General features: G+C 38.3%; 1 protein-coding gene across 1 annotated transcript in view; it reads left to right on the forward strand.

Annotated features, from left to right (window-relative positions):
* Positions 1–24,548, forward strand: part of SHANK2 (SH3 and multiple ankyrin repeat domains 2) — a 274,142-nt gene that overhangs the window by 36,308 nt on the left and 213,286 nt on the right. The window contains 3 exon segments of the mRNA XM_079307962.1: positions 1,879–1,995; positions 5,251–5,328; positions 21,080–21,146. Coding sequence (XP_079164088.1) covers positions 1,879–1,995; positions 5,251–5,328; positions 21,080–21,146 — 262 coding nt within the window.

A 24,548-nucleotide genomic window follows, 5' to 3' on the forward strand; every position in this document is an offset into this window, starting at 1 on the left:
TGGAATTTGCTGCAGAAATTGCACTGGTCATATTTATGTAGTGGACTCTTGGAATTTTAGATGCCTGTTCATATCACTTCAGTAGAAAAATTTAGCTCATTATTTTGATTAAATGCCAGTGTCAGTGTCCTTGGTAATGCTCCTTGTGTTTTTGTCAGGGTGCTTTCCCCTTGTCTTTGCTGAACTCTACAGGAAGATTTGGGTTCAGGATCCTGCTGCTGGTCAATCAGCATCTCACTGTCCTCTCCACAAACCCCTGAATGTTATCCAACAGTTGTGTAAAAATGCTTCATTGATTTCCCTTTGCATAGTGATAAAGTCAGTAATAGATGAAGTTTAAAGATTCTAACAGTCCCAGTGTCATTGCAGCTACTTTGTTATTTTTTTGTATGGACGAGTTTGGATAATTACAGAAATTGGAACTGCTGTAGTATGAGATAAATAAAGATACAAGTAATCAACTTAAAGGTCTTACTGGGTCATCTTGACTCACTTTATTTTCTGTGCACTAAATTCTTTAGTACACAGATGTTTTTCTTTTTTTCTTGGAAAGAAATGGGAGGTAGCATTGGCACCCACATTTGGGCAGGAATCTGAGCTTTTTTACTAAGTGGGTCGAGGTCAAGGTTATTTGGATCCATCTCTAGAGTGGGGGAAAATAAAGGAATTATTTTATTACCATATCTTCTGAGGATGTGGGGGAAATGGATTGTCTAGATCAAAGTATTTCCCCATCTGGACTCCCTGAAAATACAGAGAAAATGTCCCTCTTTTTAAACTCCAGCCTCATACACATAAGGTTATTACTTCTCATAATGAAGTAGAGCTTTCCAAACCCCCTGTGTTGGTTGTAATGCTAAATAAATCAATGTTTACATCTGGGTTAGGAACAATCTGTTTTGACTAATCAGTAATTCAAACATTCCTCAATGAATCAAGAAGGATGGGAATTTAATTTGTTCACTGAGCAGTCCAGTAGTTAAGTAACTTTTCTCTTCCAAATTGTAGACCCAAGCCAGGTGTACCTCCCACTGAATTCAGGAGTGATGAGGTACCTCAGAAAGGCTGAATGGATTCCTATACCTGTATCTCTTACCTTAAATTCTGATTTATTTGGGAATGATGCTGATCTGAGATACCACAAAGTTTAAAACATTAGAAATTGGGAGGTGCTTGGTCAGTGGACCACAGAGGAGAAGGAAATCAAGTAAAACAATCTGAGGACTAGAAATACTGATTTTTCTAAAGCTTATTTGCTAATCAGGAAAGTTTCTAATTTCTATGAATCTCCCTCATAGAGGCTTATTTCCAAAAATCCAGGGTCTAACCTTTTGAGTGTCAGATAAAGTAACTCTTGAAGATTTCTCCCTATTTTGGAGCAGTGCTCTGTGTATGCTTTGTGTCTGCTTGACATCACAGAGCCAAGTTTTACTTGGTTTTCCTTCTAAGAAGGAAATTATTTTCCTTCTAAGGTGTATAAGTAGTTTGGGAAAAAGCTCTGGCACTCTTATCATCTTCAGTGCCATCTGGTGGGCAGCATTCCAGAGTGAAATGGAGTAGCAGGACAAAAATCTTGTCACATTTGAGTCATGAACATTTGTGGATAAAAAGTTCCAAAGGCAGTATTTTCTTGATCCCTTAGGCTGCCATTCCTAAAATAATCAGAGGGTTAAACTCAAGCACAGGATTGCTGTACCTGAAGTGACCATATTAGAGTTGGTGCAGGAATGCACATCTGGCTGCTTGTGCTCCCATCAGAGAACCAGGTGTGGTTCTAAAAATTAGACCCTCAGTAAAAACAGTATCTTCTCTACTGAAAATCTTTCCCTGAAAGTCTTGGCTGTGTAGTAACCAAAATATTGATGCATCCCTGCCCAGGCTTGCAGGTATGGACACGTCCAACACCTGGAGCATCTCCTGTTCTACGGTGCTGACATGTGCGCGCAGAACGCCTCGGGGAACACGGCCCTGCACATCTGTGCCCTCTACAACCAGGTGAGAGCACTTGTCCTGTCACTGAGCCCTGCTGGCCCCCTGCAGGGACAGAAATGTCCCCAGCAGGAGCTGGGAGCACACAGAATTACAGGATGGGTTGGCTTGGAAGAGAACTTGAAGATCATCCAGTTTCAATCCCCTTCTGCTAGACCTTATTGCTCCAATCCCTGTCCCACGTAGTCTTGAACATTTCAGGGACGAGCCATCTACAACTTCCCCAGGGCCTCACCACCCTCTCTGGGATGAATTCTTCCCCAGTATCTGATCTAAACCTGGTCTCTTTCATTTTGAAGCCTTTCCCCTTCATCCTATCACTACATTATTATATATTCAATGAAGTGCTTCAGGTTTTAAAAAGTGGTCTTAGAAACTGGAAATAATATAATTAAAATTATTTTATTGGTGTTTCTTTCACTGATTACAAATTAGGCTGCTCATTGTAGGTGGCAATAATATGGATATTAGAAATGAAACCTTATGCTTTACCAGCTTTTTTGGGTTTGATTCATATCTAAGTATTTGTATCCTATACAGAATGTATTGTTGCTATTCTATAAATTAATTTAGGATTAAATATGAAAAAGTTGTAAAATACTGTGGAAATGTCTCTATACAGAAGATACTGGATTCTTTGTAATTTACAATTTGTGTAGCCATTTACAAGTAGTAGAACCTTTAGATTTGACAGCATTTTATGCTCTCCTTGCAGGGATGGGATGGGGAGGGTTTGAGATTTACAACTACTTTAAAATTGAGCACATAAATTATTACATTGAATTTGGAAAGCATGAGATGTGATTGTGAACAGTGAAACATCTGTTAAAGCATCTGCTTTTTAATTAATTATCATCTTAGTTTTTTTTCCTAAAGTCTTGTCAAGACAGATTCAATTAGGTCTAAATTGCCCTCAGATTAAAAAAAAAAAAAAAAGAAAAAAAAAGAAATTATTATTCTGCAGGAGACTTAGAGACTCTAATTGGAACTGCATCTGCAAATTTTCATATATTTACACAGTCACTAAGCTTGGCTTGATGAATAGAACTTAAACATCTTCTGCCTGCACTGTCATTCTTCTGTTTTCCTTCATCCAGTGTATGTGGAAATAAAAAGTTTCCCTCACGGTGCTGTGAACCTTCATCTGTGCTGATTTTGCCAGTGTTTGGTTTGTGGTTTTTTTTTTTTTTTTTTTTTCCTATGGAAAGTTGTTACTGGTTCATGTGGAAGGAATGGTGCTGCCTTTTCCAGCTGGAGAGGATGGGAGGGACTGCAATATCCTTGTTACCTCCAGATTCCTGTAGATGGAGTCGTTACCCATTTGATCTTCCCTTCCAGTCTTCCCGGGGAAGTTTTCTTGGGTTACTTTCTGAAGTTGGTAAATTTGTTTTCCTGGATGTCAGTGAAGTCCTGATCTGAATAAACTCTTGGTTTTTATTCCATGTCCATGGGTTAAGTCTGTTTTTTGCTGGGATGAAATGTGCCCTCTTTCACTGGGAGGATTGGATCAGAGATGAAAGCTGTTGTAGTATTAAAATTCATTATAATCTGACAGATGGGGAGGAAACAAAAAGGAGCAAAGGTGAAGTTAAGAATGATTCTGTTTTTTTCAAAAGACTAAAAATAAATAAACAAACAAACAAATGCAGTACTTAACCTAAATACATGTTCTTGGATGTTTTAATATTGAACAGTTCTTTGATGACTTTTGGCAAAACTTTTCTAATCACAACCATTTAGTTAATAAGTACCTTTGCATGTTTTTGTTGCACTGAAGAGAGCTCAATTAAATTTGTAGAGAGTTTTAAAATGTGTAATTCTTTTGATGTTGTAATGTTGGATGATTTATTCTGATAAATGAATGATCAGACAATAAATACAGTTCTGGATCAAAATTGGGAATCATTGTTTAGGGATAGAGAGAATGCAACTCAAGTGCAGATTGCAGTTCTAGCACGTGAGACTATCTCAGTTAATTGTATATCATTAAAAATTTTAATCCAAGAGATAATTGTAATTTACCATCTTGATCCATTCTTGATCCAGTTTTTCAGTTGAGGAAAAGGTAAGATAGCCTTCTTTCCAGATACACTTAGGGCAGCCCTATGATGGGGACACTTAATGGGACTAAGAATCCTCTGTGGGAAATTAGGAAACACAATGACAGAAAGGATTTTGAATCATAATTTCTGCAAATTAACCTGTGACTCAGAGTCTAGTAAATAAGCTTCATTCCTGTCACTTAAATACCTAAATTATGCACTTTGTCTTCTCTGACTGCAAATTTACTGTTCAAAGTGAAAGGTAGCACATCCAAATATCTCATTAGGTAGAACTCCATTGCACAATATATCAAGACAACCCAGAAAGCACAACAAAATCAAGAACAATATTTATGATGAGGGAATATAAAACTCTTTAGAAATGTGAATTAATTTGCATAAGACCCTAAGATGAACATTAAGTATAACAAGGAAGAAACAGAGTCCACACAGGAAGCATCAAAAATTCTGAGAATCCACTCAGAACCTCCAAGAATTTCTACCAGATTGTGGTCAGTCATATTTAACAGCCATGGAGAGCAATAATTTGACCAATGTAGTGTATTGGCCAAAATAAATTTTTAAGGGATTTCCTTTGTTGATTTTCTCAATTTGTAGGGTCTGAATCCAGATTTTCCTCCTTGTGCTATAACTGCTAGCATTTTTTAAAGGAAAAGAGAGGGAACAAGGCTGGTAAGTGCAGTATGTATAGACAGATCAAATAATTTCCTGTGTACTAAAGAAAATATCTTACATTTAATATTGAGGATAGGTTGGAAAAAAACTCCCCAACAAAATAAGTGGTAAAACTGCTTTAATTTTTAGCAGGATGGAAGGATATAATTCATCCCAGTTCCGCATGCAGTACTGTTTTTCTGACAAAATAGGCAAAAAACCCATATGGGAGTCAAATTTGTGCAAAATCTGATTTGTCAAATATGGAACTTCGTCAGTACAATTGCTTAAAAATTTAATAATTTAATACTTCTTGTATTGCTGCATGCTTCTTTACGCTTGTCTAGTGTTTCTAATACACTGCAAAGCACCTGATGCTCTGTCATTTTAAAAATGCCGTTTTAACAATTTAGGTTCTCATATAATTTATTTGGTTTATTTTTTAATCATGAAAACACAGACCAAACACCTCATAACTCTTGCAGACACAGTCTCTTTAGTGCCAAAGGATCCTTGTGAATGAGTTCTTTTTCATCATTTTCAGGAGAGCTGTGCAAGGGTGCTTCTATTCCGGGGAGCCAACAAAGAGATCAAGAATTACAACAGCCAGTCTCCATTTCAGGTAAGAAAGGAAATAACTCTTCCCCCTGAAATACTGGGAGAAAGTATCACATGAACTTAGGTTTGTGGAGAAGTCACATTGTACAAGGCTGAACACAGGTATGGAGTGAGTCAATGAAAACTTTGGCTTTTATCTAATTCACTGAGTGAAGATGTCCTGGAATAATTAGGAATGAGAGAAAAACACCCTCTGGTGACACTGTAAATGAGTTTGAGAACTCTGTGAGCTATTGGTGACAAAAAATGTAGTCCTTGGTGTTCTGCATTTAGATGTGCCTTGCTCTGTGCTGATCTCCAGTCTCATGTAAAACAGATCCTTGATCCATGTAGGAGTGATCCAAGGATTGCCTGGGCATGTTTGCTTGCCCATCCTTGATTTAGCCAAAAAGCAGCTCTTCCATACATGTGGTGGCCAAAGTGCTGGGCTAAATTTTAGAGATGGGATTGTCTTAATGCACCATCAGCGTTAGAGGCTGAAGCTGCCATCTGTTATCTCCAAAAGAAAATGGAAGTCTTGCTTTGAATTAGTCAAAATTTTGTCCCCATTTTCTGATATGAAAGCACTTTCAGTAAGCTTAATTAAAAATCCAAATGGAAGAGAGCTGTTTGTCCAAAGGGTTGTCAGCTGTGGCTGACAACCTCAAGTCCTTATTTCTGAAGCAGGCTTAATTAGCCTCGATGTCAGAAAAACATCCTAATGCAAAGTGGCACGTGAGAAATAGGGATGAAAACTGTAATATTTAAAAAAACGCAAACCCAAAACAAGCCAGAAGAATTTTTTTTCAAGTTACTAAAATCAATGCTTCAGGAAGAATGATGGCACAGTGCCATTAACAGGATCTGTGCTGTGGTGAAACAGGAGGGGACTGTTTCCCCAAACCAAGGAGTTTTTCAACTAAAAGAAATCCTGATTTATCTTTCTTTGGTGTGTATTTCCCATTATCTTTTTGACCCATTTTGGATAATGCTGGCAGAGGCTTCAAGAAGCAGTGCTTTGACAAGTGAAACAGTTGGAACTTTTGCTGGATCCATGTGGGTCTCTGAGTTAACTCCTCCAAGTTTATGTGTAGTTACAGGGCTTTCAAAAAAAAACCTCAGCCAAATATTTCTTTATCAGTTTAATTCCCTCCATATTTTTAAGGTTTTCTGGGCATAAGCTTTGCATCTCAAGAGTTTAAGAGTTCTGCTTGCAAATCCTAGCCAGATTGTTGTTTACTTTTGGGACCATTTTCCTCGGACTGGGGAAACGGTGCATTAATAATTTAATTTTAGGCACCATTTTCAGACAGCTAATAATTTTCCATCTAAATATGGTAAGCACAAATTCACTAAGTACTGGCTAATTCTTATCTCTGCACCTCAGAATTATGAAGTGATCAAAAAATGGAGCAAGACAAAACCCTAATTATGGGAGGGATATGTTGCAGGGTAATCTCTTGGATTATTGTGTTCCTTTATGTCTTTGTGGTTAACTTTCTTTTTTGGTTTAGGATTTTTGGGGGAGGGTAAATATCACACAGAAGAATTTTCATTTGTCTTCCTCTTTGTGCTGACAGCTCCAACATTCTTGTTCTTGCTCTTAGAACAGAAAAAGGTGTAGGGAAAGTAGAAAAGGTTCCATTTTATCTGAGTGAAGTGAGTAGAGGAAACCCTGATGCCAGCACTGCAATAAAGCAGCCATAGAATTAATTCTTTGCCATCTGTCTGATGCCGACCCAGTCGATCAAACACCACAAGTGGAACTGTTATAAAATTATGCAGAATCCCCTTGAGTTAATAGGATTTTGCATACTAAAAATGTTTGCTCATGTAATCAGCAGGCAGGAACATCGAGGCATCTCATATGTACATAATGAGAGTAGTTGTAGCTGCAGCATCTATTCCTTTGAGTCACCTCCATTATGTCCCTTTCTCAGCAGCCTTAAAAGGATGATTCTTTGGAGTTACTGCTTGGAAATTGGATGATATGAAAGTTGTGCTATTCTGTAAAAACAACAGGATCCAGACATGAAGAAATTTGTGTGCTGTTTTCAAGGCTTTGTTTCTTTTGATGAAATTGAGTAACCGAGTGTGTCAGACATCAGTGTCCAATGAATGTAGTGTAATTTGCCACCAAAAGAATAAATGTGCACGTGTATCACTTCTCACCAAATCACAGGGCTTATTAAAGCAAGCGTAGATATACGAGATTGCAGGAAGGAAAACTAATCTGGCCTGAATTCTGTGCCACTTAATTCAGGGATCCCACACCATGCCCACCTGGCTGGCATCTGGGTGTCCTTTTTGCCTTTTCAGTGTCCAGCAGATTTAGCATTGGAAGGGCATTGCCAGGTGCTGAGGACACAAAAATGCTTGGCTGTATTTCCCAGTTAAGCACCTAACCCTGTATTAGCTGCCTTTGCAGGGATGTTTCATCCTGACCCATTCCTGGGATACATCGAGTCAGCAATCAGTGTTGGGTACAACTGGTGTCACCCATTGCTGGAAGTCTGCAGAATGTGGGGTCAGCAGAAATTTTCCTGTTTTTTCTATTTAGCAATTCAAGGTGAGATGATATCTGTGCCACATCAATATATTATATTGCCAGTTCTGTTTATTAATCATTTACTCAGCCCATCTTGGCTGGGCCATCTAAATACCTTACATGCTATTTATTAGTTTTTATTTTAGTAAAACCTCAGAAATATCCTTTCAGAAAAGCCATGATATCCCATCACTGTCCACAGCTACTTGGTTTTCCACACATTTCTTGTGCTTTTAGGTTAATGTAAAGTAGTTCATCGCTTATCTAGCAAACATTAATCCAATAGCTAAGAAATCTGTTTTGCAGTATTTACAAGCTGTTGAAATTAAGTGTAAGTTAAAATGAACATACACCTTATCAGGCCTTTCTCTTTTAGAGATCAGAAGTTCCATATGAATAATTCAAATGGGCAATAAAGCACTATTTTAGCTAATAGTGCTAATAATTAGTCAGTGTTTTTAGAACACAAATATATTTGAATGCACACAACACACAAAACAGCTACCTCTGAGGTAGCATTTAGTGCCACCTTTTAATGGAAGAGTTGTACCTGAGAATGGTTTGTGTCTCAGGCATCCCTAATGATTGGCCTTTGCCGTCCCAGACCAGCCTGAATAATCCATGTGCCTACATCCCATGGATTGCAGGAGGAGCAGCAATCTTCCAGCTCCACTGCAGGTAGAATTGCTCCTTTCAGTGTGTTGGCCCTTCCTCTTTTTTCAATTGCTCCCTTTTTTTTTTTTTTTTTTTTTTTTTTTTTTTTTGCCAGATTTTAATCATTTGAACTGAAATTTTCCATGCCTGGCATCTCTGTTGTTTAGAAAAACAAAATGATTCAGCTCTTTTGGAGTCTGGGTGAGGGAAAACATGTGTTGTTTTCCTCACACTGCAAAGCTCTGCTGACCCACCCCTCCTTGTCCTCTCTCCCCCGTTGTGTTATGTTGTGGTGCTTAATTTTATTTTCTTTAATTGCCCTGTGTGCTGATCTCCATGTTAATAGCCTGGCAGTGGGAACTGGTTTCCAGACTGATGCAGACACAGGGGCTCCAAAACCAGGAGTAGGAACTAAAGCCATGGATTTGGAAGCTGAGCTGGCTGGGGGAAAAGCAAACACAACTGGGCATATCCAGCACCTCACTAGGAAGTCATTCTAGTGAATTTTGTCTTTTTTTCTTGGAAAGGGTGTGAAACCTAATTACCCAAAATCTCTCAAAAAGACATCTTCACAAATATGCCTCCTATCATGGTAAAATATGGAACCATTGTGTTCATAAAGCATATGAATTACAGAAAGACAAAGACTTTGCTTTTTTCCATGTATTTATTTCCATCCTAATTCCTTTTCTGAAGCACCTGTGTGAACAGTGAATCACTGAATATTTGGTATAGTTGGCAAAAAATACAGCTATGAGATCATGATGCCTTCTGCCTTTAGTCAGACTGCAAGCTTTTCCCAGCTTTTCTCCTGATTTCAGTCAAATAATGGAACTTATTCATACTTAAAAACCCCCCCAAAGCTATAGAAGTGACTATTCCAGAACAAGCAATGGATTTTTCCTTTAAAAATCAAGAATGTACGTAAGTCTGTATACAGGTAGGCACACTCAGCACAATTTCTTAAAAAGATGTAGTTAAAATAAAAATAGTTATAATTAAAATTAAGGGGAATGGCTAAAAGGGGGGAGATTGATATTAGGGAAAATGGTGGCAAATGAAATATTCCTGAGAATATTAGTAGATACAGGAGTAGAAAAATACATATGGATACAGAATGGAGTTAAATTGATTCCTCCTGACTCAGGGATGGTTTTCTCAGTGCTGGCTGGTCCCTCCTGACCTTTGTTTTAACCCTGTCATTTTTCAGAAAATCAGCCAAATGGAAGTAAAGCAGGAAAGGATATAAGAATGAAATTATATGATTAACTTTTATTGAGAAAGGCAAAATATTACCATGCTTGGAGATGCTAAAAATACTTAACTGCAGGATGTGTCTTCATTTTTTTTTACTAAAAGCAAACTTATGGAGGAGTCTCCATGTGACCATCTGTTGTGTTGTATTCCATGTAAACGATCCAAACCCCTTTTTCACCTTTTTCCCTTTTCCCCTTTTCCCTATTCTCTCCATGCTCAAACAGGTCTGTCCAGCTGACATGCCTCAGGTGTTGCCACAGGCAGTCCAATTTCTCTGGAAAAAGTGGACTCTCTGAGGTGGTTAGAAGCCAATCTACTTGTTCTTCCACTAGAAAAAAAGCTCAGAAATTATAAAAGGGAGCAAATTAAGCAAAGTAAGTTGTAAGGGTCACCACCAGCTCTTGCCCTAAAGTAAGAAAGGCTGGAGTGTGATTCAGACACAATTAGTTGACATGGTTGGAGTTACAAGAAACAGTGGGGATTTGTATAATCCTAATTTTAACCATGTTGTTTTGAGATGCTAACACCATTTATAGTTTGTCTGGGAGATAAAATAACCTGTGAGTGGGACTTGTGGGCACTTTGAGCCTGCAGGAATGGATTCATGCTTGGAGTTATGAAGGTTGTGTGCTGTGTGGCATCATCTCTTGCTTTTGCATTTCAAAACAGGCTACTCAGCATTATCTTCTGGCTATATTCCAAGTTCTTGCTCCTTATGAAAATGTAGGATCTGTGCCTGTAGGACAGACTTAGCCATTTGGAGGGAGCATTGCTAGCATGCAATTGGCAATCCCGTCTCCATCAGAGTATGTTATTGGCATGGGCTATTGCTAGACTGCTGTTTCCAAAGGTTTTATTATAGTTAACCTACAGAGTTTGGAATGGAGCCACCAAATGTATTAGGTAAAATAATCACAGTGTCTTATTCACCAATGCATTTTATCCTAAGGGCTTTCCAAAAAGATTTCCAGCCATTTGGTTTAGCAGTTGAAACAACACTATATTATTAAGTGTTTGCAAAACTGAATTCCCAAAAGTTTCTGCTGTGAAATAGTGGGAAGTGTCTGTCTGCTGTGGGTAGGAAGACTTTTTTTCTGGAAGTGTTAGGGGAAGAAGTTGCTAATGTGGTAGGTTTTGGCTTTTCCATGAGGTTTCTTGAAGAGATGGAAGATTTCACCCTAGAGCAGCACAGACCCATAAACCCTTGAACTGAATTCTCTGCACTGCCCAGTGTTTCCTATAGTACCAAGGAAAACAACCTAGCAACTATCACACATTCTCAGCCTTTTTCTAAGAGAGTTCAGCTGGAGAAGATTGCATTTCTTGGCCTTTTAATATAGCATATTATTGGAGAGGACAAAGAAAATTAAGTAAATTTTGTTGCTGGCTGTGTCTTATCTGATTCATCTGGTGCTTCAACCTGGCTTTATCTGCTTTCATAAATACTCCTTTGGAACCACTGCTCACCCATGTAGCAGTAATAGGGATTATGTAATAACTGGCTTTTGATGGCTCTTTCCAGCTTGAGCTAGATTTTCCTAAGGAATGAGTCTGTAATTCTAAATGTGTCTGTGTATCACACTTGGCTTTTTCTGCTTTGTTTTAATTATTAAAACACTAGTGTAGAAAAATGCATCTTGCTTGAGGATAACTTGCTGGGTGGCATTTCAGCAGAGAAAAAGGAAGAAGATGGAAGGCTTTTTCCTCTACTTTTAAAATAGATAGAACCGTAAAATTTCCCCATAGATGCAGTGACCATGGAGGAGGCTTAGTACAGCCTGTAAAAAGTAGGATTACTTAAAAATCTGAATTACTTCTCCTTGAAAGAAACAGGAGGAAATAAAAGAACATTGTGAAGCAGCAAAGTTGTGCCTGGGATGGATTTGCCTGCATGTTCCTTTTTAAGCTTCCTGACATGTTTCCTTGTAACTCTGCTCGACTTGCTGGTGTATTCAGTTCAACACTTCCTGTCAAGCTGGTTCTTGCGTAACAACGACTCCTTTTGTCCTAGGAGTTAAGTTTGCATTTCAAAGACTAGGGAGGAGATGATTAGAAATGATTTGCTCCCATGTTGTGAGGAAAGGACTTACATTTTTTATCTTGGTGTCCATGCAGGCTTAGTTTAATCTGGAGGTATTCAGTCATGGCTAATTCATGAATAAGAGTGATTAGATTTTAAGAGTACAGTTGTGTGTCTTCGTGAAAGGACAGTGGAGAATAAAACACAGGTTCTGCCTTTTAAACCTTAGTAAGGAAGACTGGAAAATGAACAAAGGTGCCTGCAGGCATTTTAGGTGTTGTCCAGTTCTGCTAAGACAGCCTGCAGGATGTAAAAGATGGAAAAGAGGTCATTCAGAGTGATTGCTTTCCCCATATTCTGACTGAAATTTGCTCAGCCCTGGCACAGCTTCATGGCTTCTGTGTGTATTCCACAAGACCCATGGGGGCTGTCAAATCTCTTGCAAGCAAACCCAGCATTTTTGCAAGGAAAATGGGCCAGCAGCTTGCAGCATGCTTTTTTTTTTTTATGGAGTCCAGCTGTATTTGGCTGCACGTTGTTGTGTGTTTGGTTGTTTTTAAAATATTAATTGCTGAAAAGTATTTAGGGTAAAATCTCAGTTCCTTTGAAGTAGATGAAATCCCTCTGATTTTGCTGGGGTGGAAGTGTGTTCCTCACACTTGAGACACTTCCAAAGCCGTACTATCAACTCCTCCTATATAATATATTCTGCTGAATATGATTATTTTTAATTAACATTTCCTGTTCCTGTTTAATTGATATTTTTAGTACAGCACTATTCTTTTAAGTTGTACAAAGTTGCATAGCACATTGCCATGAATAACTTGGGTTATGCAAAGTCTTTGCTGCTAAGAGTTAATTTGCTGCAGCTGAAAAGAAGATGCTTTATTTTCTGAGGGCAATCTTGGTAAGAGTTTCGGGAGGCAAAAGCAGTACTTGGGAGGCTGTGGTTGCAAATTTTCTTCCTGAGTGTGGGATATTGTTGCATTTCCTACAGCAGAAGCCCTTTTGTCTTCATCCAGCTGGGACTTTGGCCTTGTCACACCCATCGTGGGATGCTTCCCACGAGCCTGAGGCTTCCAAGGGTGCGAAGAATGCTTGGATCTTGGAGCTTGAAAACCTTGTCTTTGATTACTATTAAAAACAGCCTGAGTAGCAGTGTGAGGTGGTCCTCTCCAGGGAAGCCTGGGATTGCTCGGAGGGTTACGTAAGCGGAACTGGAGCTGTCGTTTGGAAAACCAGGAATACTTTGCCCTTGATAGCGAGGCAAAGCGCTTGTGGCGAGCCTTTGTTTAAACAGTGCTGAAATGTTCCAGGGAATGCTGAGGAGCCTCATAGAAATATTGGCCCTCTCCCCATAATTTATATTTTCAGATGCTAAAACTAGTTGTTGAGCAAATGTAAGGTGCCTATTTTAGGATGCTGCGTGTCAATATCTGACTACAGATGGCTCCGTGAATCATAGTTGGAAGAAGGGAAATGTTAGACACTAAGATATTGTTGCTAAGAGATTTTAGTACACAGTATGCTAACATGTGCTGGCAAATTTGGGAACAGTAGCAGCAGAATGCTCTTGGAGGAAAAAAAAATTCAGTGGTGAAGAAACTGTCTTCAAGGGACTATTTAAAGGATAGTAACATTATTGTGCTTTGTTGTATCGAGACCTGACGAAGATGAAATTGGCTTTCAAGCAGATAATAGGCAGAAAACATCCAAAAGGTAAAGCTAATCCTGCTCTCCAATGAAATAGAAAGTGGATATTGGAAACAAAAAGGAAAAAAAAATTACTTTGGGATTTGAATGAATCAAGTGCCAAGATTAAAGGTGGTGGTTGCTGATATTTTGCCATCTACTGGACATCAGATATATTAATATACACAGTTCCTTTCAAAATGCATAATGTTGAGCTTGTATTACATTATATAATTAAAAATGTTAAAAGTTCTCTTCTGTCCAGGAAAGTGCTGAATATGCAGGAAAATGCTGAATATGATTTTTTGACTTGTATTTCTTCTTAACATTACTATAAAGTAATTTAGGAAAATTGTCAGCATTTTATTGTCCTGATAGAGATTGTGGCTTGTTTCTGTAATTAATATAAGCCTTTGCTGTCTATTATTTAAAGAAAAGAAATTAAATTTTACTGCATTTCTTCATTCTATCTTACCTTATTTTGGTGAGTTTTACCAAGACTTGAAAATGTTACACCTGAAAGGAAACTTCAAATGGATAAAATTAATTTTATTTTATAAAACAAAACCTTTTAGTTCTGTTCTAATTTCAACAAAATCATTACTATTTTTTAAATGTACAAAATACTGCAGAACCATAAACTTCCTAAAGTAGTGATTTACTGCTGACATATTTCTAATTAGATGTATTACATCTCAACTTCAGAATCGATAATTTTTTAATGAAGTTTTTTAGTGTAAATGTGTGTTTCCATAATGCAAGCATATATATCTACTTGAGGTCATGTTTTTTGTCATCCATATTCTATATATTCAGCAGGATTGTTAGATAAAGACAGGGAATTAGTGATATTAATAGAATGTTAATCAAGCATTTGGTTTTATTTTTTAATGAGGTGAACCAAGAAGCTTCTACTACTTTTATTTTGCTGTACTGCTAGCCTCGAAGTCAAAAATCAACTGCAATCCATGGAACTACAAAATGTGGGGCAAAACTTTGCCCTTTGATTTTTGCAAAGTGAAATAAGGAATTCATGATTGTCCAGCAGTTCTGTGTTAGATTATATGGCTGTGGTGATTGTGTGAGATTTTCCAACTGATTTAGAGAAAGACCCATTTGGAATTCTTAACATTCTGGTGGAAAACACCTGAGGTCTGTGTTGTGATTTGAGCTCAGAACAATGTTTGCCACATTGTCACGTTTTGCTCAGGCATTACAAGAGAATGTCTTTCCTGAGGAATCTGAATTCCAGGTACTTGTGGTGCTCTTTGAATCAATAAACATTTCTTCAAGTGCAGGCTCCTGGAACTGCGTAAGGAACCAACAGCGGGTGATCGATACATTTCCATCCCACACCTATGGAAAAGAAATTCAGAACACAGATTGCTTCCTGCTTTTCCAAACTGAACTCCATCTGTCCCGCTGAGGAGTTATAAAATCTGCATGCTCCATGAGAGCAGCTAGTGCAGATCCATTTAGGATGGGATTTTTTTGAGTTTGCTGAGCGTGCTGGGTGATTTTGTGTTGCCATTTATTGGGGATGGAGCTTCCCGCTGCTGTGTCCTATGTAGGAACCCATGGGAACAGGGTCTTGGCACTTAACAACCTAAATTTAACTTCCTGATGTCCTTGGGGATGACTGCTGTGGTCTTGATGGTGTGCTGGGACTAAATTTAAAGTGGCTTTAGACTCCAAGTACCTCTTTGTTTTATTAGGGAGAGCTTTTCTTTCCAGATGACATGGTAGAAAATAAATACATGGAAGTTTAGCTATGTTACATTTTCATTGCCCCACAGTAAACACTACTGGATTTTTGTATTAAATTAAGGAGGTGTCAATCTCCAAAAGCTGTGCTTATTGAAATGTGATTGTATATTTTTAATGCTAAGCAAACACATCCTGATTATGATATGTGGAAGAGTATTTCTGAAAATCTTTTAATTAAGGAAGTGATCCCAACACTTCCTTCTAAATTCAGTTGTGTTAATTTCTCATATGCCTCTGCCAATAGTAAATTCTGTTCTGTGATGGCTGTGACTGCTTGAGTGGTGTTTTTACATTGTTAAAATAAGTCCTTGGTGGAATGAGAAATAGCTTATGATTTTGTGAACCTGTGGTTTAAGTGGAAAGCATTTTCTGGAGTCTGATGGTTACAGTCTCATTCACAGGGTTGTGTGACCTCTTTCTTGTAGCTCCCACTGAAGATGGGAATCTGCAGGGAAGATTTCCCTCAGTGTCCTGTGTGTCCACCTGCATTTGCACTGAATAATTTTGTGCTGGGCTGGAGTTGCCTCCTTTAATGTACAGCACCATACCTAAACTTTCTGCCAGTCCAAGCTTTCTGGAAAAAGCCGTCATTCAATAAGCACTGCTGGCTGGCAGAAACAAGAGAAGCCCTGAAGGAAAGAATAATGAAATGCACTTTCCTCAAAAAGGGAAATTGGAAGAGAAGAGCAGGGAGAGAAAAAGCAGGTGGGGAGTGGTGCTGTTTTATGTGCTCGCTGTGAATGGCAGCTACAACCCTGCAGCTCCCTCTGCTCCCTTGAAAGGCTCTGCATTTCAGAGCTTTGGGTCTCTCAAATGTAAGCATGTGCAGCAGAATGCAGAAACCTGGACTGAGTGGAACATAAATGTACTGAGAGGCTCTCTTCAGTCCCACAGACAAAGTATGTCAAAGTTCATTGTCTTGATTTAAGAGGGTACAGCTTCAGTTTCTGTCTTTTTTCTGCTGTTTCTCCTTGGGTGGAACAGTTTGTTCCCAAGAGTGGTAATGTAATTTAGTCGTGGTGTTTGCCTTTCAGGGACTAGCCCATAAAGCTCTAAAATTGTATTTATTAGCCGGCTACAAAATCATGCTCTAATTTAATGTAATCTCTACCTAATCTCTACCTGTGATACATTTCAAGAGCAGGAAAAAGTGAATTGTGAAAGGTTAGTGCCAGGTAAAGTGTAGATGCAACTTCTAGTTTCCCAAAAGGAACAAAAAACTGCATTAATCCCCATTAAAAAGTGTAAATACTTGAATGTAAGTAGATTGATATCTTTAGAACTGCATTTTTGGGGCTAAACAGAGAGCTGGTAGTGAGTGAGTGCTACTTCTGTCTGATTCAGAGTCTGAAAACACTGTGAAACTCTACCTGTAACAGGACATCTGGCCAGTTTCACTGTTTACACAAAGTACTTTTATTTGCCATTATTTAAACTGAGTTTCTTTGGGGAACATGATTCAGAAAAAGCAGAACTGACCTGATGCCTCAAATATTTAATTTCTTTATTGACTCCTCAAAGGCAGCTTAAACAGTGCCTTTATCCAGAGGGAGTGTTTCTGACTGCGAATATCAGAAAGCCAGAAAGATCTGTCAGGAGAAAGAGACCCACTTGTGAAGGTGCCAGTGTTGAGGCTGCTGCTCCTTGCCCAGTGCTGGAGTAGGAGTGCTGGGATGCTCCCACCTCCTGCCTGCTCCCTCCCAATCCCTGCCTTGCTGCTGCTTTATTCATTCAGGTTTCCACTCAGCTGAGCTGTCCCTTGGTTATCACCCATAGCAACTCGCCAAGTGTCGATTAAACTCCTTCCCTTCCTCCCTTGGCTTGGCAGCAGAGCATCTGGCACTGCCTGCCATGGCAAACAGCGAGGCCTTGGAACCAATTGCATCATTTGAAAGAAACATCTGTCTGTGAGACAGCGAGTGAGACACTGGGATGCCTGTGACAGCTCTGCTTCTCCCGAGGCAGAGGAAATATCTGTGTAAACACAACCTTTCTGGTCACGCTCCCTGTAACACACCCTGAGTGACAGCCAGCTCTTGGCTCTGCTCCACTGAGCTCTTCACCCCGTGGCTTAGTGCTTCAGGGTGTCCCAGCTGGCACCCATTTTGAGCACTCCATTAAGTTTTGTCACGCTGGAGACAGTTCATTGTGGGAATAGGAGGAGGTACCACTGTCCAGCTGCATGGTTTTATCCTCTCTTTTGGTTTTATATGAGGTGCCTCCTACCAAGATCCATCTTCCTGTTTAGCTTTACTCTCTGCTCACTTCCCTGTGGCAGACTTACCCAGGCCAGACGTGTGTTATCAAAGGTAATTTGTTAATAATTAGGTGTCCATGTTAACAGACTTAGTGGGGTCAATTAAGCTTGGGAGGGAGCTGATAAGTGATTCACTTTGGTTACTGTCATTCATATAAAATTATCTCTAATGCTGATTAAATTAAACCCAACAAGATAATTTCTACTCTCTGTACAGTAGAATGTGGCAGGACTCCCAACCAAATGTCTGCAGCAGACAAAGATTCTGGTTTGGTTTTAAAAGCACTGACTTACTGAGTCAGGCTTTTCTGCTGGACTTTGATTGACACTGTGCTGGGATTCTGCAGGTGAACTCTTTCTGATTCTGGATGCAAAGTAAAGACACCCTTTAAAACCAGGGCAAATCACAAAGCAGGTTTTAGTGGAAATTGTGTGTGAATGATGTTTTTATTTTGTACAAGATACAGAAACAGATTTTTCAGGTTTGCAGAATAATGTGACTGAGGACACACAGATTTTTGATGTGAGATAAATGTCAAAAGGATGACATGAAAGAACATTTACTGCAGGAATGAAAGAACCTGAATTATGGCAAGACTGCTGCATATGCAGTTTTAGGAAAGCTGCAATTTTTGAAGCTTCAGCATAACAGAGTCAGTAGATAGCCCATAGTTGTAAAGTGCTACCTTCCAGTCTTTCATGGCAATATTTCATATCTGTAAATATGCATGTGATGCATTTTGATGACTGGAATCCAGTTCCTACTGGAATTGGAAACAAACTTTCACTGCAGTTTTGCTGGCTGTGGTATTTTTTCACTGCCAAGAGGAGATGTCTTGTGATCAAAAGAAACCTCAAACAAAACCGTCTTTCCTGCTATAACCTCTTAATTTTAAATCTAATACTTGTCTACAGAACATCCTGAAAAGCAAACTATGGCTATTTAAAACCATGTAAATTATGAAACATGGAGAGAATCAAACTCTAGCATTTTCTGCCAAGGCACTACATTGCTATTTTTTATTAAAGTACAAAGAAATTTATAAGAACTTCAAAATATAAAAAGAAATACAAAAATAGAAAATATAGAACTTCAGTTAGTCTCTGATTTAAGTACTTGATTAAGGAGAGAATTTCCACCAGCTTCATTTGGTTGCAGCTCTGGATCTTGTGAAGACCATTCACTTGTCCTAATGTATTCATATTTATATTTTCATGTGAACTCAGTGTAATTTTTTTTAAGACACGTTTGGATGGGAAAAGGGCTGAGGTTGCTGTGCTTTATTGTTTGCAACTGTACAAATTGAATGAGTATAATTTTGTGTCTTTCCGATTTTGTTCTGACTTCACTTTTTCCCACAAATTTTATCCATCAAATTCAAGTGAAGTGCATTGATGTTATGCCAAGAAATATTTGTACTTTTTAACTTTTCCTTGCTTTCCTTAGATCTTAACATATCTTTCCTTCATTTTGCTGTAAGGATTTTGCATACTTTTTTTAGCACATCGAAGTGAATTAAATGGAGAAAAATGATTCCTTGAGCTTGCTGGATCTACTGCTTGGTTCAGAAGCAAATATGGGAACAATTCCCTGTCAAGCTGTCTCTTAGTTATCTGGAAGTATATTTTTATTTTTTTTTCCCCCCAAGTAATAACATGTATTTATCACTTGAAGAGCATGTTTATACTGGAGGTGTAAAATCTGCTCAATATCAAAAATTCTTTCATTTGAGTACCCTGGCTGCTGTCTAGCAAGCTGCCTGTCACTGCTGAATTCCCCCCTTGTTGGAATTTTAATGCTAATTAGGGGTAATATCAGAGAGAGTATTATCACTTGCTTACAATGCAGAGAAAACGTCAGAGCTGCAGACAAATGTTGCTGTTATGAACCTGGAGCCAGCCAGGCTGCAGAAATGGAAGTTAAAGGGAGAGGATTAGTACAGCTCTGCTGTTGCTTTCCTAGTGCTGTTTGCCAGGGAGAATCATGAGCTGTACTTCAGGGCTGCACAGAGGAGGCTGGGGGCCAGATTCAGATGTGTTGTCCATGCTGAGAAGCTGTTTCTCTCTGGAGGGGCTTCTGGAATAAGGGTTGGCTTACCAGTGTTTAAAGTAATTTCAGATGGGTGGTTTCAGATGGTGTTGAGGTGTCAGTGTATCAACCTGCACTTGTGTCCAGCCTCCCTGATCACAGAATCCCAGAATGTTTGGGTTAGGAGGGACCTTAAAGTCACTCAGATCCACTCCTTGCCATGGGCAGGGACACCTTCCACTGTCCCAGGCTGCTCCAAACCCCATCCAGCCTGGCCTTGGACACTGGCATGGATGAGGCAGCCATAGCTTGGGTGTAAAGTCTTCAGTTTCAGGGATTTCAGTATTAGTTTGTTTTGGTTACTGGTAAATAAAATTGTCCATTTAATTCACTAGGCTGAGTGCAGAAATAAGATCTTAGGTGTGATACATTCAAAGATATTGTTGACATACTTCATACATTCCCCAAGACCATTTCAGCATTTGTCTTCCTTCACATCAATATACATATGTGGAGAGGCACAAACCAGCAAATAATTTTTCTTGGTCATCAGCTCAGAAATTTGCATTGGGTTTTTAATAATTTCTTATGTCTGACTCTCTTGGATATTGTCCTATAATCAAGAGAATCATAAAGCAGGATTTTTAAAATACTTTTTTTTATCTATACCCTGTGGATGCAGAAGTTTCTATGAGAAAGTTGAGCTCAGTTTATGTCTTGGACACCTGTCAGAGAAGCCACATTACCACTAGAGATCAGGATCTGTCAGAGCTGCAAAATGGGGCCAGAAAAGGCAATTCCTTGATATTCAGGGCAAAAAGAGGAGAAAAAGGGAGAGGTCAGCAATGGCAAAACTGAATTGCTTCCCTCTCACCCGCTGGGGATGTTTTTCTTTTTAAGTCCATTTAAATGAGAATTCAGATCTATGTTCAACAACCAGGAAATAAATGAAAAAGAAAATTGTTATTTTAGAACTTGATGTATTTAGACTTTTTAAACTCTGTATGTATGCATAAGCTTAAGCAATCTCTCTCTTTCAGTGTGCTTTTTGGTGCCTTAGTGGTACCTGAATACTGGTAGCTCTTGGTCCTGGTTCTCTCATGTACTTTGCATTTCAGCTCCTGTTTTTATTGCTCAGGTAAGGAGTGAGGCAGGAGCAATAAAGGGAGATAATATCTTCAGTATGTCTTTCCTGCAGCATTCCCCACACACCTGTACAGCTCCCAGAGCTTTGGGGATGCTGTGCTTAATGTTCACTGCTGCCTTGGACTGCCACCACGTGAAGAGCAGCAGCTCTTCCAGCAGCCCCTGAGATTGCCACCACAGAATTCCATGGGCAATGGGCAGCTGGGAGACTGGCAGTGCTCTTCCAAACAGATTAAGATCTCATTTCTCACTGGTGTTTCACATATGTATTGCAGAATGAAAGTACTAGAATTACTCTACTTTGTGAAATGGAAATATGTTTCCCTGATGTTTGTCAGTGATCTAACATCTCCTTCTTAGCAAGTGATGACAATGTATTAACTGTCCCTATTTTACAATCCTTTAGGTGGCTATAATAGCGGGAAATTTTGAGCTTGCTGAATACATCAAGAATCACAGGGAAGCTGATATTGGTAAGCAAAATATTTGCAGACTCTGAAAATAAATTTTGCTTGTTTGTGCCAGGATTTTGTAAAGGTGTTAAAACTGATTCTATGTGAGATACAACCACAGAGAGCTGGTGACATTTCAGGGAGGTTTGAAAAGTAACTCTTTAAAAAAAATGCAGATGGGGAAAAGCTGAAATGTTTTCAAAAATATACACTGAAAAGGAAAATGTGGTAAGTGATAGGTGCTTTCTAAGTATAAATCAGTCAGTTTGTAATAGACTAAATACACATCCACTTACCTGGAAGAGACAGATTGGTGTTTGCAGGTTATTTTGGCCTTCCCTAAAGCAGCTCTTGAATAGGAATAATTGGTCAAAAGATGAAAATGGAGGAATATGCTTCTCTATAATTTAATGAATATATGGCAGAAGCCAGCTCCTCATATCCATTAAAGCATTCCCTCTCACTGAGTTTGGTGGGATTAAGGGTAGTGACAGGCCTTATGGGCCCCTGACAAAAAAACTCAAAGAACTGGAGGCTTTCAATATCTTTTTACATAGAGAGATTTGCCACTAAAATAATACAAGTGATGCCTAATACAGTTTAATAAAATGGATTAAAATGCTTTAATTCAAGTAATTAAAGTTCCACAGGAACATCCTGAAATTGAACAAAAAAAGGCATTTCTTTTGTAGCAGGAGTTCTGTGCTATAACTTAGCGAGGCAAATTTCTGACTTGAATATTTCATTTATATAGAAAATCAGGCCAGCTCATATGAAATATAAAACTAAAGATGTGGGTTAAGGACTACTTTCCCTTTCCCTTCTTGGTTGCATATGATCTGCAGGGATATGGTTGAAAGTTCTGTGGTAATGTGAGTTCTTGGAGCACTTTCAGCTCTTGCAGTGTGCACTGAGAAAACTGAGGGCAAAATACACCGAAGTCATAACTTCTGCATTAAAGTTCGGAGACAGTCTGGAAGGTTTTGTTTTTCCTTGGATAATAGAATAATTCCTTTCCATGTAAGAATTCTTCATCCTTCTGTATTTATTAATAATCTATAAAACATGAATTAAAAATGAACACATTATTCTTACTAGGTTGAGCATCTTATTGTTGTTTATATTTACATATGGGTAATGCTTTTGTTTTGCTAACTTGTAGGATTTGGTGATTTCTAGAAAAAATGCTTAAATAATACTTTCCATGGGAGGATTCTCCAAAGTTTTTCTGATACCTTCATTTTTGCCACTGAAAAATAGAAATATTGGTACTTCCATTATTTACTTGAAATTTTTGCAAGATGATGGATTGAGCATGACTATTTAAATTAATAGATTTGCCTTAAAGTATAAACATTACATCCTCCCACCTAATTTAATTGAGCTGGACATTGGTTCTTCAAGTTTTATCACTTATGAAAAATTAAGTTGTTGAAATGTCCATTTTTGGAGCATCTCCCAGTGGAAAGGAAGAAAGAAGAGTAAATCAAAGAACCGAATCCTGAGCAGAAAACCTGAGGGCTGCTGTGATGATGAATGTGCAGAGTGATGTCAGCATTTCAGCTTCAGCAAGTTGGCTTTTGCTTCTTGTGCTTGTCTGCTTATCCAGTGTGTTCCTATAGTTTGGATGTGTTCCAACTTACATCATTTGAGTAATGCACCTCTTTAAAGTCAGCAGAGAAGGAAGGAATAGTGAAGAGCTTGGGAGGTATCCTCAGAAGGTGAGGAATGATTCATACTGTCAAGTCTCCTGAGAAACTTTTAATCACTCATCTCTCAGAAAGCGTGTTTTTGGTTAGATTCTGAATTTTTATACCAAACAAGAAAAAACCTTGCAAAGGATTCCTGTGGCTTTAGTCTAATAAAACCCACCTGGCTGATTCTACCAGGAAAGTTCTTACCGCAGACTGGGATGAGGCAGTTCTGTGAGACTGAATCAAACAGAAAAGATAAAGGAATCCAAGGACAGGAAAAAAAGATACTCATAAAGGATTATAAGCATGATCCAGATTTCATTGTATTTGTGTCTTTTATAAGGGAATCCCTTTTGTTTTGTTGGCAAATGTTTGAAAGGTGGATGGAAATTGCTGTATCATTTAAAAAATAATCCTATTTGAAACAAATTACACTAGTATTTTTCATAAAGCAAGAAACCCTATTACCATAAGGTACTTAGAACTTTTTTTACAAGCAGTATGAAATGCTTAGTGTGGCTTCCCAGATTATTTCAATTCATCATGCCCCAAATTAGTTTTTTTTAAGAATAATAACAGCATCAGAGTAGCTTATTTTAATTATTGGTAATTTTGGAAGTCTTTGGGACCAGGAAGTGTGTCCCAGCTCAGTGACTATTGTTGCATCTCCTTTTCTGCTTTGAGAAAGACCTTACACATATCCCTGATGTACACCAGTTGCACACCATTAAAAGTAATAATTAATAATAATTATAATAGTAATATGTCCATTTAAAACTTTTTTTTTTAACTAGTCATAGAACATATATAATTTATTTAACTTTATGTGTTTATTTATTGCAAACTAAGAGAAAGTAATGGATTAAAAGATGTGATGAATAGAAAAGTTAATCCCTGATTGTTTTCATCCAGCCTGCAGCTGTCTGTGAGTAAATGAGCACAGCAGATTTAGGAAGCATTTGCTGTACAGAATTTACTATGGCTTCTATAGGATGGAGGTACAAAACTCAATCATATATGTAAGAATTTTGAAGCTTTCATTAGATACTGATATGCAGATATTAAGTATGTTACAAGCTGATAATCCTTTGGCTTGGATAACCTATTTTTAAATCTCTCTTTTGCCTTGGTTCTTTGTGATGGGATGAATTTTCAGACGGACTAAATGACATGGGTTGTTCTTCTTCAAGTGAACAAGGTTTGTTTTCTATTGTGCATCTTGTCCTTCAGCAGCTCTGGAGCTAGGACTGACAGGATTCTTTTGTCTGATTTTTTGTTTGCTTTAGGAAAATGAAGCACACTGAGCTGGTGTGTGAGTTTTTGGTAGTTGATTAGCAGACTAACTAATACTTGGATACTGTTGCTAGGCTTCAAGTCAGAGTTCCTGTATTCCTCTATAATTATGCAGAGAGATGTGTGTGTGTGATGGTTTGTCGGTGCTTTCACATGGGTGTTTTTATTTTGATAATTTTGAAAATCTTCTAATAGAGTTTGTAGACATATTCCACAGAGAGAAATTGCTTTGAAATTAAACATTTTTCGGGTATGAGTAAAAATGTGGGGTTTTTAAACTGGCATTGTGACTGTAAACATAAGGAACATGTATTTTATTGTAGAATAAGCAGAACAGTTATTTCAGAACATGAGGATATTAGCTGGTTTTTGGTAGAATTGCTTTTCTAACTCATTTTCTTTAATTAGATAAGAGTGATTGAGGTCAGCAATCTTG

This window comes from Erithacus rubecula (assembly GCF_903797595.1).
Source record: "Erithacus rubecula genome assembly, chromosome: 6".
NCBI classification, from domain to species: domain Eukaryota; kingdom Metazoa; phylum Chordata; class Aves; order Passeriformes; family Muscicapidae; genus Erithacus; species Erithacus rubecula.